The sequence below is a fragment of the Dipteris shenzhenensis genome, chromosome 30 (genome assembly GCF_047967505.1).
Source record: "Dipteris shenzhenensis isolate YYH24624 ecotype China chromosome 30, Dip_SZ_1.0, whole genome shotgun sequence".
NCBI classification, from domain to species: Eukaryota; Viridiplantae; Streptophyta; class Polypodiopsida; order Gleicheniales; family Dipteridaceae; genus Dipteris; species Dipteris shenzhenensis.
The window spans coordinates 44,687,970-44,707,159 of record NC_141625.1 but is presented as its reverse complement, the minus strand read 5'-3'; the positions used below and the strand labels follow the sequence as shown (position 1 = coordinate 44,707,159).

General features: G+C 45.3%; 1 protein-coding gene across 1 annotated transcript; it reads left to right on the top strand.

Moving 5' to 3' along the window:
• Positions 1-18,627, top strand: LOC147882194 (Galactose oxidase/kelch repeat superfamily protein). Its single transcript, XM_087401539.1, has 7 exons — positions 1-567; positions 764-916; positions 2,460-2,689; positions 3,148-3,318; positions 17,299-17,404; positions 17,597-17,806; positions 18,422-18,627. The coding sequence occupies exons 1-7, from the start codon at positions 361-363 to the stop codon at positions 18,587-18,589; spliced, it is 1,245 nt and encodes a 414-aa protein (XP_087257665.1). The 5' UTR covers positions 1-360; the 3' UTR covers positions 18,590-18,627.
• Positions 18,628-19,190: the final 563 nt, after the last annotated feature.

The window sequence follows — 19,190 nt, the reverse complement described above, 5'->3', positions numbered from 1 at the left end:
TCAATGCCACCCCCGCTCGCCAAGCCTGGGGGCGGCCTCTAATAATGATACCTGTACGAAATCCAGGAAACAAGCTACTGCATGCCCGACTTGAATGGGAGCGATAGAAAGGGAATCTGTTTTCGAGAGAGTGAGAGAGAACTATCAGGAGCACATATCAACCATCAACTCTGAGGAAGAGGTAGGAGAGAGCGAGAAAGAGATCGCCGGTGAGGTAGGAGGACTTGTATGGAGCGTTGAGAATCGCGAATGCGTCGAATCAAAATGTAGACCGGAGATAGAGGTATTTCACAAAAAACTTGGCTACATACTCAGATTTGTACGGCGTTAGAGATTGGGTTGCAAACACCAGTAGCAAATATGACAGAGGCCGGGTCTACAAAGATAAAGAAAACCCCCCGCGCTCCCGGTAAGCTTTGGTGGATGAAGTACTTGGTCCTGGCGACCTGTTTTGGCCTTCTGGTAGCTGCTCTCTTAAGTAATGTGCTATGGGTGTCTGCCTATCGCTCTGTATTCTTCGACTGGCCTCGCCATTCTTCATCTTCAGGCGTGCATCATGTCAGGCAGGTGTGTATGGATAATCGTGGTAGCAGCGACCGTCGATGCATTTCTATTAGAACTTACATTTTCGTATGTGCCATAGAATCTCTCCATGCGACGCTCTCTCTACAACCGAGTCCGACGCATAAAGTTATAGGTAGCTCAATGCGAAGATTGGGTGCTTAGGTGATGGACAAGCTGCTAACTTTGTCTGCGTGATCAGGGCATGCGTGGATCGGCAATAGTTAGGGAAGAGGATTCACAGTACTTGGATTGGCAAGAGATGGCGCCAGCGCCCGTGGATCGCCTTGATGGCGCAGCTATACAGATTGGCAACCTCTTCTTTGTCTTTGCTGGGTATCAGAATATCGACGAGGTAGACGTCAGACATTGTCCTTTCTTTAAACAGGGTTGAAACGAAAATTGTGAGTCCATTGTCAATCTCATTAGTCAGTGGGCTATTTAAAGTTCTCGAAAGACCAATGCCAATCGGCTGCCGTATTAGCATGTTTGCGCCAGAATTTGCTTGTGGGTTTTGGTAGCGAATGAATTGAGAGAACCATTTGAGGGGAGCTACCATAATGTGATAGGACGCTCACTTTTTCAGATCCACATTTGGCGTTTGTCAGCCAGGCCACCATGAGGACTTAGCTAATGTACTAAGAAATCATCCTTCTTTTTGCTGGGGCTTCTCTAAAGAATGATTCGAGTAGAGCATGCATGACCTCTATCTCGCTTGTGTCACTATTGTACACAATGATGGACCCTTCAAAGAGGCAAGGGATGTAGGCATTAATTCCAATGAACGAATTCTTCTTATCTTAGATCCAGCCTTCATCTTGATAATTCTATCTGTATTTTCTGTAACTTGACATTTTAAGGAATGTATCCTTGTGTGTGTGTGTGGCCATATGTGCTTTGTGTGAGCATATATTTGTGCAACTTTCTTTAGTGGTTACTGGGTCTGGGCTACAGGCATTGAAGATTCATTTGTTTGTTTTGTTTTTTTTTTTGGCAACCAATGACATGCTTGCCGCTCATCATAAAAGCCTTGCAGGAGACTGGTATTCTCTAGGTCCAGAAGCCATAGGAAAGCATATGAGGAGCCCTTCCATTGAGCATGCTCCAGGGCTGTGGATGGCCATGTCTTATAAGAGTCAACCGCTGAGAGACGGGCCCACCAGCTGGCAAGATAGCTGTAGCTAATTGGCCAGCATAGATTTGTGAATTCTACATGGATGCTTTATTAAAACTGGCTGACTGGCCTCACATCTGGGTGGCCACCAGCTGGCGCTTGAGGTAGGGAGCATTACTTGAGCGCAAAAAGGCAGACGCAGAAGGTTATGTGGAAGGCATGGAAGTGTAGGCGGCTTACAGAGGAGAACCAGGAGCAGCATGGTGATTTGTGGAGCAGAGGTTCAGCGATGCCACCTGTCAATACTTCAATGGCTTCCATTGCTGGTTGAGGTAGTAGGGAGCTGCACTTTCCGGTGCAAATTAAACTAGTCTGGGATAGCCATCATGGATTTGGGTTTGGAGAGACATTCCAATTATAACCTTTCAGTTGTTGTATTTCAGGTACAAATAGGTTTTGCCTCTTCTTTCATTCTATTCGTATACCTGCTGAATGGTACATGCTTAGCTAAAATTATGTGAGAAAATAAATGGTTAATTTGAATTTCCTCATTATATCATAAGCTTTGAAAAGATGTAGACATGTTTTTAAGGGGAAATTTATGATTACCATATTTTTGTGACGAAATATAAAGATATGTGAACACGATGGACAATAAGGCATCACCTTAAAAGTACTTTCAAGGAAGCCAGCATGTATTGATGGTGACAAGATCTTCATACACAAAGGTATTATATGCATGTACATACCAGTTTCGTGGTTGAGCCATCTCCTGTTTTGGCAGGTCCATTCACATGTGGACACCTACAATCTCTCTGACAACACATGGGGCAAGAGGTTTGATATGCCACATGATATGGCCCACTCGCACTTAGGCATGGTGACAGATGGACGTTTCATTTATATTGTTACTGGACAGTATGGACCTCAGTGTCGAGGACCAACCTCCAAAAATTTTGTCCTTGATACACATACAAAGACATGGTCTGACCTTCCTCAACTTCCATTTCCAAGGTAGCTTGAATGTCTATGGCATTGCTCAGTTCCATTATCTTCCGGTTCCAATCTGCATTGAGCATGCAGTTTATATGGAGTTGTTCTTGTTTATGCAGTTATATTGCCATCCTCCTAATTGACACTTTCATGTACATCGTGCTTGATGCAAAACTTTTATCGATTTATTTGCTTTTATATCCTTCTATTGGTGTGTCCATCTGCCACAATACAGACGGCTTATCTGCAGATGTTTATAGTCTTTTCAAGATCCCAATAATTGAGGCTCTTTTGATGATTTTTGGGCATGTTTCTTTTAAGTTTTACAAGTGAGGGCGCAAGAGAGTTGCAATCATTTGAGCTTCTCAGACTCTCTTGCAGGCTTGCAGTTCTATTAAATTTGAGGATGACAGTGTTTAATCAACACCTTTGCGTTGAAAAAAGTTTTTTTGGGTGGCCTTACTTGAGATCTTTTGTAGATATGCTCCGGCGACACAACTCTGGAGAGGCAGATTGCATGTCATGGGTGGGAGCAAGGAGGACCGCTGGGAGCCTGCGCTTGAACATTGGAGCCTCTCTGTCAGTGAGGGCAAGGCCTTAGAGACAGATTGGCGAGCCGAGATTCCCATTCCACGTGGAGGTCCCCATAGGTATATAAAAGCTTCTCAGTAATGGCAGTAGCTCATAAAAGTTTCCATCAGAGAAGATAAGATTTTGGCATTTAAGCAAGCTGTCTTTTCTGTCAGTGGAATGTTTGAGTTTTTCACATCTGTAAATTCATGTTTTATATCAATAATTTTCGCCTGTTGAGTTTTTGAAGGAATCTTCACTTCATTGGAATGCCATGGCAGTCTGCAATAATTGAATTCTTTTAATACAGCCACAGAAAAAATGTAAATCCTGATACAGCACTCCAGTTTCTGCCTTGCCAGCCCACATTCTCATCCCCCAGCCCCCTGTTTTTGCCCCCCTTCCCTCTGTTTCTGCTTCCAGCCCCCTCCTTGCCCAGCCCCCCTTTTTTAACCTGCCAGCTGCCATTTTTTGCCTGTTAGTCCCACGTTATTGCCCCCAATGTTTCTGCAGTGTGCTATTTCCCTCCCTTCTCAGCCCACAGCCCCTTCCTAAAACCTCCACCCGCTTTCTTGTTGGAGGTGACATCTCGTGCATCACTGAGTGAGGGCCTTGGTTGTGGGTCTGCCTGCCCACGTGAGGGAGAGCGAGGGCCTTGCTTGTGGGTTTGTCCGCCAAGGAGAGGTAAGAGGGGGATCACCACGATGGCTGTCCACACCAGTGTGCATTAGGGACAGGAGCAGGGGCATACGGAGCCTGGATCTGCTCGCCATCTGCCCGGATCTGCTTGCCATCTGTCTGCCCCTGCTGCAGTTGTGCTGCAGGGTCATATATGCCTGCCCCGGGCCTGCTACAGGGCTGCCACCCACCTAGGTGGCGCCTTGGATGGCGAGGTATCCAGGCCCCTAACCAGGGCCATATGACCACGACCACCTGGTCGGCCCCCTGGTCGGCCACTATCCCCTCCTCTAGTCGGTTGGTTGGGGCAGGGGGTGATCCTATATATAGGGCCCCCTCCCTCACAGTTTTCCCATCTCTGTGTGCAGCAGTTTGCTCACCCGGAGTAGAGGTTTTTCCCCAGCAGTAGAGGGGTTTTCTCCTGAGATCCTTGTGCAAGTTTCTCTTGTTTTCTCTGTTTTCAGTTCTGTCTTGTGAGTTGTTTGCTCTCTTCTCTCCACTGTTGTTCAGTACAGCTGCACTTCTCACATTTCTCTCCCTCCCTTTCCCTTATGAGTATTTTCCCCTTAGTTTTTTCCTTGAGGTTGTTTTACATCTGGGATTTGTCTTATTGGTTTCTAGTCAGCCTCCCACTTCAAGACTGGCAAATGGCTCTACCTTTAGCCAATCCTTCCTCTACCTCGCTGGCTGTGAGAGAGTGTCTTTTTATCAAAGACAACTCGTAGCAGTTACAAAAAGATGTGGAGTAGGAAAGCTCCATTACCCCCTTTGCTCGCATTCATGGCTCCCACCCTTCATGAAGTCAAGCTCAAGATTGGATGCTCTCTGCCTTACCTCCTGAGTGGACTTTATGTGGATGATTGGAATTTGGATAGAACCATATGCATTACCTGTAGGGTATCTACTTCCGATCACTATCGTGTTATTATTTCTATTTGTAAGCCTCACACTCATGCTATGTCTGCCAGTATTAGAATTTTATACGGAAGAGGATCTTTTAGTGACAATTATGCAAATTTGGGATTCCTATGTGCAAATTGGTTTGTACTCTCACTCTTCTTGGAAACCTACTATTGTTCTCTGTGGCTTGGTGTTCATGGCAGTTGTGCTTTTTGTGAGGTATTTCCCTTGGCCATAGTATCATCATAAGTTTTTGCACAAGTAATTGCATCCTCAAAGTTTTTGCATTGGTTAGTCCACATTGGGACTTTGTGCTGCTTCCCAAGCCCATCAACAAAGAAAACATACATAGTAGTAGGACCTACATGTGTCGCTTTTACTTGTAATTCCCGAAACCGCTGGAGATATGTGTCAAAACATGAGAGTACTCATGTCCAAACACGAGAGGGAGAGTTTGGCTACTACATCCCCCTCATGAGCGAAGAAATTCATATCACTTCAAAATCTTCCCATGTTGGTTTATTTCTAAGTTCATACCACCATGTTAAGGCTTTCTTGTGCGCATTAGAAAAGGGGTGAAAGGAGAAGTGTACTTGCCATTGATTTAACCAAGTCCTGAGGCTTTCAGACATGTGATCTTCCTTGTCTCCTGCTAATGGCATGGGAGTAAAAGAGGGTGCTGCGATACATTCATATATGCTTTTTGTTGTCAAGCCAGCAACCATAGCTTGCAACACCGTCATAGTATGGCTTTGGCCTTGTTCTCTCATCTCAAGTGGTGGTAATAAGTCCCTTTACATCTTGGATTGGCTTCTCGAACAATGCTAGAAAATCCTGCAGCCGTTGCTTCACCTCATCCGATTGCTTTATCACATCATACTTGGTAGGCAAATCTATCCAAGTTTGCATCGAAATTTCCATATCATCATCCTCGACTTGAGTTAGAGCTTACTCAAGGTGAGGGTGCTCCCTAGCTTGTGAACTCTCAGCCATAACTGGATTCTTATGCGCGTCAGTGATGGAAGAAAGTTGAAAAGGTCACTGCAAGCGAAGCGAGAGGCGTAGGAGAGAGGCTGCAAGTAGAAGTGTGGATGAAGAGGAATTGGAAGGCTGGAATATTTCTAAATTCAGGAAACAAGCAGTGATTGATGAGGCAGGGAGAGGCTGAATATTGCAATGCTGGACTGATGTGGAGGAGCTGAGAGCTCAATACCTGGTTAAAGAGGAGTGAAGGTTGACGCAAAAGCATGGCACTTTCTATTCAGCAACTAAGCAATCCCCAATTTATGGGGCAATCTAACAGCTCACAGGCCAGCCAAAAGGCCAGCCACCTCAGCCAACCAAGTGGCCAGAAAGACCAGCTGGTCTGGCCGACCAGAACTGGCCGACCAGTTGGCCGACCAGCTAGCAGGCCCACCGACCAGCTGGCAGACCTACCGACCAGCTGGCCGACCAGCTAGGTTTGGCCTATAAAAGGCATCTGCCCTCACACTCCTTCCGACAGGACAGGACCTGCAGCTGCTCCTCATCTCCTCCATCTTTTGCTGCAGGCCCATAGGTACGGGGAGCATCACTCCTATGAACATATCTTTTTCCTCTTCATTCCGCTGCGCACTAAGGGAGAGAACTCCATCTTCTACTCCCATCCCTCCCTCCCTTTCAGAACACCATCTTCTACTCCCATCCCTCCTCCCTTTCAGAACACCATCTTCTACTACCATCCCTCCCTCCCTTTCTGAACTCCATCTTCTACTACCATTCCTTCGAAAGAGGGGGTCATGATCCTTCACCTCTACCTCCATCGGCATCGACTTCTAGTATCTACAAGTTCTCCCTAGGCAGGACCCTTTCTGTTCAGATGTGTCTAGATGACTATTGTTTCGAATTTTCTACCTGCATGGAGGCGGGGATAGACTCCTCTCTCCCGAGGTCCAAGATCGGACACACACTGGCTCACTGTTCAGCTCCGGCCTCTCTGGATTATCAGTACTGCTACGACAAATTTGTTCTTTACCTTTGCTCTTTCCTCCACCTTTCGGCGGTGAGAGGGGGTGGCTTATTCTCTCAAGCTTCACAGTGTTCTTATTTCTATCTGGTATCATACGTGTAACTCCGACACTTGAGGAAGTGAACAATTCCCTTGCAAGGGCACTCCTCTTGTGATCTTCTATTGGGCATTTCACAAGGATAGCCAGCACCACCATCGACATCCCTCAGCTCCAAGCACACACTGTTTGCCCCTCCAAATTGGCAATTGAGAGGGGGTATTCAGCAACTAAGCAATCCCCAATTTATGGGGCAATCTAACAGCTCACAAGCCAGCCAAAAGGCCAGCCACCTTAGCCAACCAAGTGGCCAGAAAGACCAGCTGGTCTGGCCGACCAGTTGGCTGACCAGCTAGCAGGCCCACCGACCAGCTCGCCGACCGGCTGGCAGACCTACCGACCAGCTGGCCGACCAGCTAGGTCTGGCCTATAAAAGGCATCTGCCCTCACACTCCTTCCGACAGGACAGGACCTGCAGCTGCTCCTCATCTCCTCCATCTTTTGCTGCAGGCCCGCCTGCTCCATCTACCTCTCCTCTTCAGATCTGCCTCCTCTGCTGCCTCCTCTTCTGCCTCTCCTTCCTGCCTCCTGGCTGCTCCATCCTCTCCTCCAGGAGCATCCTCTCCTCCAGATCTGTCCCAACTTCTGCTCCTCTGCTCAGATCTGCTCCTCTACTTCAGCTTTGTCCCTTCTACTCCAGATCAGCTCCTTCTGCTCCAGATCTGTCCCATCCTACTCCCTGTCCACTTCTGCTCCTTTTCTCCAAATCAGCTCCTTCTGCCCCAGATCAGTTCCTTTTCTTCATCATGTTGCTATTCCAGATAGCCTGAAGGTTCCTTCCTCAGAGCATGCTGGTTCAGCCATCTCCTAGGGCAGCTCCAGCCCTTCATCATCCTCGTCATCATTGAGCTACACGGAGGACTGCGTTACACTCCCTCTGCTGCTATCTTTTCTACTGTCTCTCTACATGGAATCATCTTTCTGATTCACCTCAGCCATGGTCCCTCAGACACGACGGCTTGAGGTTCTTGTATTCAGTTTTTCATATTACCGACAGGCACTATGTTTTCTGAGTTCCGTTCTTCAGTTGTGTCTGAGTATTGTCTACTTTTTGATTGCTCCATTGCAAACCCTATCGTTTCTCTATATGGTATCAGAGCCATGGTTATCTAAAGACCCCAGATCTCTGGTGATCTAAAGATTCTGCTTCTTCGATGGAGACCATAGGTACGGGGAGCATCACTCCTATGAACATATCTTTTTCCTCTTCATTCCGTTGCGCACTAAGGGAGAGAACTCCATCTTCTACTCCCATCCCTCCCTCCCTTTCAGAACACCATCTTCTACTCCCATTCCTCCTCCCTTTCAGAACACCATCTTCTACTGCCATCCCTCCCTCCCTTTCTGAACTCCATCTTCTACTACCATTCCTTCGAAAGAGGGGGTCATGATCCTTCACCTCTACCTCCATCGGCATCGACTTCTAGTATCTACAAGTTCTCCCTAGGCAGGACCCTTTTCTGTTCAGATGTGTCTAGATGACTATTGTTTCGAATTTTCTACCTGCATGGAGGCGGGGATAGACTCCTCTCCCGAGGTCACACACTGGCTCACTGTTCAGCTCCGGCCTCTCTGGATTATCAGTACTGCTACGACAAATTTGTTCTTTACCTTTGCTCTTTCCTCCGACCCCAGATCTCTGGTGATCTAAAGATTCTGCTTCTTCATATTACCGACAGGCACTATGTTTTCTGAGTTTCGTTCTTCAGTTGTGTCTGAGTATTGTCTACTTTTTGATCGCTCCACTGCAAACCCTATCGTTTCTCTATACTTTCTCTAAAGCTGAGTGCCTGCCGCATCATGCATGCCTATTCCAAACTTTTACAAGGAAGATCAACTATTGATTTGAGGCCATGTGGTTACACGTGCCTTGTGGGAGATAACTAAAGGAGCGGGGAAGCTGTCTGTGGTGGATCAATGGGAAAGGCAAATGAATTAATTTTGTAGATCCAGATGCGACCAGAGAGTGGGTGCGTAGGGATGTTGAACTGCTTAATCATCATGAGGACGACTATGGATTCAATGCTTATGTACGTTTAATTGGCAATGTTTGTCCAAGACCTTGATAATTTCGTGGGAGCCAAGATGGAAGAAGGTGATCGTGTAAGTGACATTTGTTGAAGTTAAAGTCTTAAACGATCAATTGGCCGCTAGGTAGAAAATAGGACAATAATTAGTGAATCATCCTCATGCTTAGTAAACTTCCTAGAAGCTAGAGTGGGTGGGTGATGACCCGTACATTTGGTAAAAGGTGTTGACTTTCAAGGGGCTTGTTTGCTTGTTAGTCCAAGAGGAAGCAAGGCAGAGATTTTGTAAGGATATTGGTGACAAGGAGACATTTACTGCGACCATCAAAGGTGAAGAAGGTAAGGGTAAGCAAGAGAAGGCCAAGCTGAACAAGAACAAAGGTAATGAGGCTTTTGAGGATGATGACTGTCCTGATGGTGAGAGCAAGAAAAATAAAAAGCAGTGCTACTAGTGTGAGATGCCTGGACGTCTGGAGAGAGATAGCGGAAAGAAAAAGGAGGACAACTAGTCTAAGGAAGAAGAGCCTGGTAATCACAAAGTAAACATGGTGGTCAAGGAGCTGTTCTTAGTAGTTGCCCAAAATAACCCTGAGACCATCTGATCTAAATGTCTTTGTGAGAGCAAATTGAATCATAAGCATATCTGTTTGGTTGAAGGTTCTTCCATTTGGTTCTCCATTCTGTTGCGTGGGAGGCCTAGGGTGTTAGGGTAAAAGCCTAGATTCTCAACACAAGGGACATGAGGTTCTGCCTTTCCAGCTTTTTCATAAGCTTTTTAACCCTGAGAAAAGAACTTTTTATCAATGCTACCATACAAATCAGGTTTCGAAGGGAGCTAATATTGCTAAGTACAAAGTAAGAAATTGGAGGCTAGAAAGAAACCAGCTTGTTTTTGGAGAACACAGCTCATTGCCTAGGGAATCTTCGGAAGAGGGGCTAATAGCTAGGGGGGTCTATACATCTGGCAAATGCCTCGATCGGTAGAAAATGTTCGCAGGCCAAGCCGTGTAGAAACGCTCCCTTCTTACGACAATCGCTCTCGATCCTTGAGTTCAGGTGCTCCTCGATGGCCTGAAGCGTATGGATAATATCATGCGAATTGGCAATGAGAGCGGTTGAAGGGACATGCTGTCCTCCTCCCATCACCAAGCTGCAACAGGCCACGCAGATGTTCCAGGTGGTAAATGCTGGCTACCATCTAGCAAACACCCTCCTCCGGCAACTACAACACACGCTACCTTGCCTTTGCTTGAAGGCTTAGGCGATTTGGAAGATTGAGGCTTTGGAAGGGGGGACGAGAAGAGGAGGATGAGATTGTTGCAGTGGAGGGGGGAGGAGGGGGAGATGCAGATGAAGCAGGCAAAGGGTAGGTGGTGAGGGTGACTGTAGTGGGAGGGGGTGGGGGTTTGGGGGAGAGCGAAGGAAGGGGCGGAGAGGATCCAGGGGAGGTTGGGAGAACGGGAGGAGGTGGAGCTGCGGCCTCGACCCTAAGGCCTGATGAGGTGTATAAGCTTGAGAACTTGGGGTCTTTGCTCGAGTGTGTTGGGCCACTAGCTTTGAGATTTGTAGGAAGATCAAAGGAATTCTCGTCCTCTGTAGTTTGCAGTTGGCCTAAGGTGCGCCCTTTGCCTACACTGTACCCGCTCTCTAGGTTTGGCGTAGCACCTCTGGTACTTCTTGCTCGGGTTCTTCTTTTTTGCCCTGTTCACTTTCCCTTGGAAGGCTCCACCCAAGGGTTTGGGACTCCTACTGTTGCTGCTGTCTACCATGACGCTAAGCCCCGTCCATTTGAGACTCTTTCTGTCGCCCTGGCGAGCTTGAGGGGGGGTGGAGGGGCTCGTCTCTGTCCTCTGGGGCAATCACCTGCCAACAAGCCCATCTGTTTGCATTGGAGGCATTGACCCGATAGCCCCGAGATCTCAATCCTTTGGTGGAGCTCTCCCCATGGTATATCTCCTTTGGAAGGGACTCTGGACTCTCTATAACCAGCTTGAGTCAGGGAACTCCATCATCTGCCACGATCAAGGTTGCTATATTTGGCACACACTCCAGCACTGTGCCAAAAGCGCATTCAATGGAAGGAAGGATGGCTCTATACTCTCTCAGGAGCCTCGAAAAGCGGAGCATCATCGAGAGGTAGGGCAGGTGATGGGTTGTGTTCATGTCCTCAATTGTGAAACCATGGTACCATGGAAAAGATACACCAAGTGCGGGTTGAGCAAAATGTGGCTTTGCTCCACAAGTGCGAGGGTGGTGTTAGGCGAGCTCAACTGGAGAAGAAAAACTCCTCTCCCATAGAACTCTTGGATGTGCCCCTCTAGAGCTAAGCTTGTTTGTAGCTAGTCCCGTATCAAACTCCTCAAGGGTGTGATCCTAACAATTTGTGCCCACCATGACCCTATCCTATAGAGATTGAATTGCTAACTTCACATGTTGTTTATCTTGGGGAGAAAGTAAAACCTTGATGGTGGTGGGAGTTGAAGGTGCTTCCATTAGAGTCCTTGGCTGACAAAAGTCACCACCAAGCTTCTTTTCTCCAAGGAAAAACAAAGAAGCCTGCGTTGCGAAAAAGAATGGAGGAGGAAAAAAGGTGGGAAAAAGGAAAAAAAGATCTTGACCGAAAGGCCAGCCAAGAGCTCAGGCAAGGGACTACTCTAAGCTTGGGGGTTGGCAATAAACAAAGAAAGGAGCTTGTAGCCATGGAAAGAAAGCTTGGGCTTGAACCAAGCCCAACATGTTGAAGGAGAAATGCTGCCAGGCTCGAGGAGGCACTAGGCAATGGGTCTTCCCACAACAGAGGAGAGTAGCACCAAGACCAATCACCAGGACCCCTGGAGCCTCCAGGAGACCCAAGAGCAAGAAACGAGCAGAAGGAAGCTTTAGAATATGGCACCCAACTCTGAGTGACGAATAGAAAACCTCCTCCAGTAGCATAAATTGGCCAAGAAGGAAGCTGCCTGGGGTCAGGAAAGAAATGGGGAACTAGAGAAATTTAGGAACAAGAATGGAGAAGAGTTGTGAACACAAGAACAAGAAGTGAACACAAGTGAACTCCACCTGAAATGTTCAACCAAGTGAAGAACAAGTACTTGGTATATATATAGTCCAAGTACTAGAGCAGACAAAAAATCTAAAATAGACCAAGTCCTAGTCTATCCTACATCTTCACTGCATTCCAATGCATGATTGTGGGACAATGCATGAACTGGTTAAGAAACCTTGTGGCATAGGCAATGTCTGGCCGTGTGGAGCATAAGTAGATCAAACTGCCCACCAACTGCTTGTACAATGTGCCATCAAACTTTTCACCTGTATCATGCTTACTCAGCTTGATTCGCTTTTCCAATGGAGTGGCCACATGCTTACAGTTCTTCATCTTAAATTTCTGCAACAACCCCATTGAATATTTTGTCTATGACATAGAAATCCCCCCTTGGGTTGCCAAAATTCAATGCCAAGATAGTAGTGTAAGAGACCCAAATTTGTCCTGTCAAAGGTCTGACACAAGACGGACTGCACTGCTGCAATTTGCTGCAAATTACTGCCAGTATGATGTCATTGATATAAAGCACAAGCATGACCAAATCTGATTTTTGTTGCAGAACATATAAATTTGGCTCTGTATGAGTGTTGGCAACGCCCTGGTACAGCAAGAACTGATGTATCTTATGATACCATGCACGTGGCGCTTGCTTCAGCCCATACAAGGCTTTCTTGAGCTTGCATACCTTGTGTTCTTGTCCTTGAACAACAAAACCTTGGGTCTGATGCACATAGACCTTCTCATTGAGATCCTCATTGAGGAAGGCGGTCTTGACATCCATCTGGTACATAGACCGAGAGGAAGAACTGGACTCTCATGGAGATGACATAGTGTATGCTGAAATTTAAGAGAGGACGCCTTTTGAGGCATTTTATGGGTACAAGCCCAAGGTGAATCGTTTCAAAGTCTTTGGGTGTGTTACATATGCTTTGGTACCGCTGAAAATTGATCCAAGCTTTATAGCATTGAAAGCCGAGTCTTAAGGCTTTATGATCCAGCCACAAAGGAAAGTAATCATTAGTAGGGATGTTTTGTTTGCGTAGCGTGATAGCATGCAGCCGATCAGTGAGGAGTTACCTCCATATGATGATACACCTCTCGACATCATTCAGTTTGAGGATGATGCTGATTTGGGTTCTCGAGTTGATGTTCCCTCTACCTCTCATACTCCAGCAGGGTTGCCACATCTTGAGAGTTCTTGTCCCTTAAATGTTTCAGATTTGCAGCCAGCTCATGGGGAGGGACAGCCCAATATTTGGAAGCATTATCAGTGCCATGCAAAGGATGTTACTCCAAATGCACTTCAGATGCTATTCCTAGCGGGAAAGCTGAAAATTCAGTTCCTAGATGGGCTAGGTTGACACTTGCGAATGCTAAAGATCAGCCTACATTGGGGAGAACCAGCGCCAGCACTTAGAATGCTAAGAAGCACGTGAATTTTGCTCTCATGACCCAAGTGATGGAAGCCGAAACTGAGCCTCAACACTTTGAGGATGCTCAGGGCAATCCAACATAGCCGAAAGCCATGGAAGGTAAGTTTAGATCCATTCAAAAGAATGCTACATGGGACTTGGTTGATGCACCCATTGGCAAGAATGTGGTTGGCATGAAATGGATCTATAAAATAAAGTATTATGCAGATGGTACACTTGAGAAGTACAAAGCCCGTTTAGTTGCCAAAGGGTATGCACAAGAAGAGGTGATAGATTATAAGGAGACTTTTGCTCCGGTGGTCAAGATGACTACCATTCGCTCTGTCATCTCTCTTGCTGCGTTTTATGGCAATCGGATTATGTTGAGGTGTGTGTATGGCAGTGTTTGTGATGCTTTATCCTATGCTCTTTCAAGTATCCCTCAAAAGCATGTGAAGTATACTCTCCCCCATTGTCAGAATTAAGTGTTCCAATTCTAGAATTGGTTTGGTTCTCAGCCAATGCTTTGAACTCAGAAAGAGCCAAGTAAACCTTGAATAATCATCAATGAATGTGACAAAATACCAATACCCTTTATGGGTTGCGACATTTAGTGGTCCACAAACATCACTATGCACAATTTGCAAGACCCGTTGTGCTCTTATTGAACCTGAACCATCCTTTTGGAACGGTAGCGATGCAACTTTCGAAGAGCACAAGCTTCACACACCTCTTGAGCGGGCTGCTGTAATTTTGGCAATCCTTCAACCATATTATGATTATGCAAATATGCCAAAGCTCTGTGATGTGCATGACCAAACTTGGCTTGCCATAAATCACCTGGAGTAGAAGAAGAGACAGCCATAGCATGTTGATTATAGGGCTGAGCATCAAGCTTGTAAAGATCCATGTTGGTCTCATAAGAACCTGTAGCCACAATCTTATACCCTTTCTTTGGATCCTTGATCTTGCATTGATAATCTTGGAATTCCACAAGCATGCGCTGATCATGAGCCATAGATGGAACTGAAAGAAGATTTTCCCTCAAGTCTAGAACATACTAGAAATAATGGATATACTTTTTCTTTCTTGAATTCAACAGGATGGGAACATCTCGCATCATTTGCACAAGTAACCTGTCTGCCATGAACAGGTTTGATTTCTTCAAACCACTCCTTCCTGTGAGTCATGTGTTTCGATGCACCACTATCTAGATACCAGGTATATATGGTAGCAAATGAAGAATCCCTAGATGAAGCAAGAAACGTGCAACTAAATCCCCCCTGGCACCAAAGCTGTCCTGAAATACAGTAAACACATAATTCGTTCCCTCTTGTGCATGAGATGGTGAAGCATTGGCATTTTCTGCTGGTGCCACATACTTACTACTTGTGCCTTGCCTCTTTTTCTCATTGGTGATCCTTTTTTGGCACTCTGCAATGTGATGACCAGGCTTCTTGCAATAATTGCATTTGCCTTTCTTCACCTTTGCACCTTTATCTGCATTCCTTGCATTTGTGTTTGCATTCCCCTCCTTCCTGGGCTGATAAGTATGGCTGGTCTTTTGAAATTTATCATTTCCATGTGTGGCAAGTGCTAGCTCACTTGAACTGTGTGAATTGAGAGTCCACATTTCTTCCTGTAAGAGCAAGCCAACTAACTTAGTGGAGCAGCCCTGAGCATAATAGTCAAGGAAGTAACAAACGTATCATATGAGGGTGCCAGACTATTGAGGGTGATAGAGACCAATTTCTTGTCTTCTATATCGTCATCAATAGCTACAAGTCCATCCCGAATGTCAGTAATCTTTGCAATATGAGCTGAAATAGTTTGACCTTCCTGCATGGACAAGTCATCGAGCTTATTATTGAAAGCAATGCTTCTTGCCTCATTCTTGACATTCCATATACTTTTCTCTCTATCCCAAGCTGCCTTTGAAGTCTTGTAATACTTGATAGTGGACTTAATGTGTCTTCATAGACAATGCAACCAAAGACAACGCTTGGGCATCCTTGCGATCAAACCTCTTCTGATCCTCCGTGGGAGCGGTAGTAGAAGACTGAGTGGTAGTGCTAGAAGTGGAAGATGCACTCGTGCTAGATCTAACAGGTCTAGCCTCATCACCATTCACAATGTCGCATAAGCCCTTTTCAACCAAGATATTCTTGAGTGTAAATGACCACAAAGCATAGTTGGATCCATCCAACTATCTGCTTCAGTCATGGTACCAAAATTCTCATTGAGAGACATGATTGCAAGCTCAAGAATAAAGGCGAGTGTACCTGCAAGAAAATGGACAATTGAAAGACCACGGACTGCTATGTAATCACTGCAATGGCATTCACTGGCAGTGGCTGCTCTGAAATAGCAGGTAAATCTGTCCCAAAAATTCTGCTCAAACCTCAATCCCTTCCAGGATACAAAATGCAATCAAGCATAATATTTCTGCCCCAAAAAGTTGTCTTCAACCACAGCCAAACACTGCCTACTGTGGGTGGAAAACACATACCAGAAGGGCTCCAAAAGCACACCCATAAGGAAAGGTGTTTGGCCCAAATATTTGCAGATTGTTCCAGATGAGTCGCTTATTATTATGCAGTCCCCCATGTGAACCATAAAAATGTGTTATTTTGTCTAAAATCGAGGTCCATGTGCATCTGAATCCCTTGTTAGCGGCATGACACAAAAGCAGGCTATTCCAACTCATAGCAAATGCATCATTGTCAAACTCTCTCTCATCATGCATAAGCATCTTGGTTTTCCCATCTGAAATGCTGGAAAGGTGGAAGTCCGTCTCCACAATACCTTCTCTGATCTGAACCTTAGTGTTACCATTGCAGAGCGTTTCTGCATCCTCTAAGAGCAGGTTGTATGTCTCTGCCTCATTGAATTACTATAATTGCTTTCTTCCAACGTGGGTGGATGTGCTTGGAAAGCCACCAATAGCCTTTCTGAGATGAGGAAGCATCTGGTGCATGATATGGAGAACGTACGAATAGAAATGCTAGAGCATATTAATAAAGCGAAATCAGTTTTAGCAGTTGAGTATCTTGGAAATATGACCCTCTTTCCTTCAGGTATCATCAACTGGTTGGCGCCAGTAGCTTGTTCACAATTGAAACAATGGCAGATTTGTAGCATGTAATGGCATAAATTTCGAAGTAGACTTTTTTAATTTGTGGTGCGAGAACTATTTAAAAGCTCCCTCCTGTAATATTGTGGAATGTTTTTAGGTTTCAGCTGTTGAGATTTTCTTTATTGACTGTACATGTGGCCAGCTAGCAGGGGCTAAACTTGACAATAAGCTAATCTAAAACCTTGAGAGGTAATTTCTTGGGCTTGAAAGTTGGATTCTCAGGTTTAGCTGTGAAAAATAGACCTCACCATCTTGTCTAGACTGGGCTATGTGTTTATTGTTTTGTTTTGAGAGCCGGTTTTGCTGTGTGAGGCACTTTTGCTGTGTGAGGCACTTAACCCACCGGACATCATGGAGAACCTTACCCCCTCCTTATGTAGTCGGTGCCATCTCAAGTGTGGATTCCCTGCTCCGTAACTAACCAGAGAGTGGAGAACAGACCAGGACCCTGACAAACCCAGGCATGCTGGACTTGCCTTAGGCCCCCAGCTTTCCAGCTCACCATGCTAAAACTCCATTAACCGGCAGTTTCTAACAACTCTTTTTTGCTTTCTCTCTAGATTTCTGCTCCAGTTCTGAGAAAATTTGCCGATTTTGAGTTGTGGATGTGATCTGCACTTTGCTTTGTGTCACCTTATGGTCATTTAGATTGGGAGCCTTAGCATATAATTTAATTTTGGGAACATGGATGTTAGGTATGGTTTTGAAAGTTCTCTGCTATTATATTGAGCAATGTGAACGTGTCTTTATCTTCTGTAGAGCGTGTGTGGTTGTCGATGATCGCCTCTACATTTTTGGAGGACAAGAAGGGGACTACAAAGCAAAACCAGGCTCCCCTATTTTCAAATGCAGTCGGCAGCGTGAGGTTGAAGTCTCTTACTATCTAGATTTTCTTTCTTATCAGAGGGCACATAGTTATGCATGTGAGAATGTTTTGGAAACTGTCGAGAACATATTCTAGTCTTATGAAGGTATGCATTAAGCACACTTTGGAGAGAAAAGAAGACAAGTAAGAATGAACGTCTGAAATATGGTGTTTTCATCAAATTGTTTGCAGGTCGTTTATGGTGATGTCTATATGCTGGAAGTGAAAGATAAAGAATGGAAAATTTTACCATCAATGCCAAAACCAGACTCTCATATTGAATTTGCGTGGGCAATAGTGAACCACTCCATAATCATTGCTGGCGGCACAACTGAAAAAAATCCTTTGACTAAAAGAATGGTGTTGGTGGGTGAGGTGTTCGAATTTGACTTAAAAACACAGGTCTCTCTCTCTCTCTCTCTTCTAAGCATAGGCCTCTTTGTCTATAGACCTTTTGTTTCTTCTCCCTTTGCCATTTACTGCGAGCAGACTTGTTGGTCTATGTGATGTGACTCTGTTCATGGGGGGGTGAGTTCAACCCTTGGATTGACATCGGATGAGTCATTTATGATCCTGGGATTGTTCCTGACAATATAAAAAGTCTGGTCACTGCATGTATAGTCTCATCACACCCATTGTGAGCAGACTTCTTGGTCTACGTAATGTGACTATTTGTGGTGTGTGTGAGTTCGATCCTCGGATGAGCTAGTGTGGCTCCTTGGGATTGTTCATATGACGCAAAAAGTCCCTCTCTCTCTCTCTCTCTCTCATATATGGTCTAATAGATCATTTTCGCTAGTAAACGTTAACTGAACCTCTATGCGTGTCTGTACGCACACACATGTGCATGTGCACACGCATGTTGGGTGTAGCTGTGTGCACACTGTTCTGCTAGTGTGGATGTGTGTGTTGATAGTATGCAGGTGCATTTGCATGCATGCTAGTCTGTGTCCATCTTTTTCCTCTTAAGCTTGTACTTTACTGATAGCTCCAAATTTTTATATTTAAAACAAGCAGGGCTGGAGAATTCTTGGTAGGATGCCATACCGTGTGAAAACAACTTTGGTGGCATTTTGGGACGGGTGGCTTTATTTTACCTCTGGCCAAAGAGACAAAGGTCCTGAGGATCCTACCCCAAAGAAAGTTATCCGTAGAACTTGGAGAACTAAACTGACAATTCCTTGAAGTCCTAAGTTTTTTATTGCATTTAAGGCATTCACTAATACCACATGGCCTATCTCGGTTTCTTTATTGTTTTTTGTGTTTTGTTTGAGTTAGATTCTGAATAATCTTTAGATTAAAGAGTATCATTGTTTTAAAGCAAAAAATGTTTGACCGACTCAAACTATTGATTAGGAAGCCTTTTTTTTGAAAATTGACTTGTCGTTATTGAGTTCTCCTTTCAGCCTAAAGTGGGTAAATGTGGTGTGTGGATGGGTTGTAGAGAAATGTGTCATGGGGATGTGATTTTCTATGTGCAAGCAAACCCGTGGATGCTAAAAATCCCCAAGATTTGATGTTAGAAGTGGGTTCAATGCCTAGGTGCACTCACTAGGCCCAAATGCTAGGGCCTACTAGGCAAGAAATAGAGGGGTCAAAAAGTTATATCATTGGTAAGAGGGTTAGAGGTTTTAATGAACCACGTGGGAGTCCCTTGTGTGCATGTGCTTGCAAGTGTTGACCTTTCTCTCTCTAGCTTGGATTTCTCTCTGTAGCCTTGGACTTTGGAGCTTGTAACGTAACACACATAATCTCTCTTTTCCATAAGTAGGCTAGGTCGATTGCA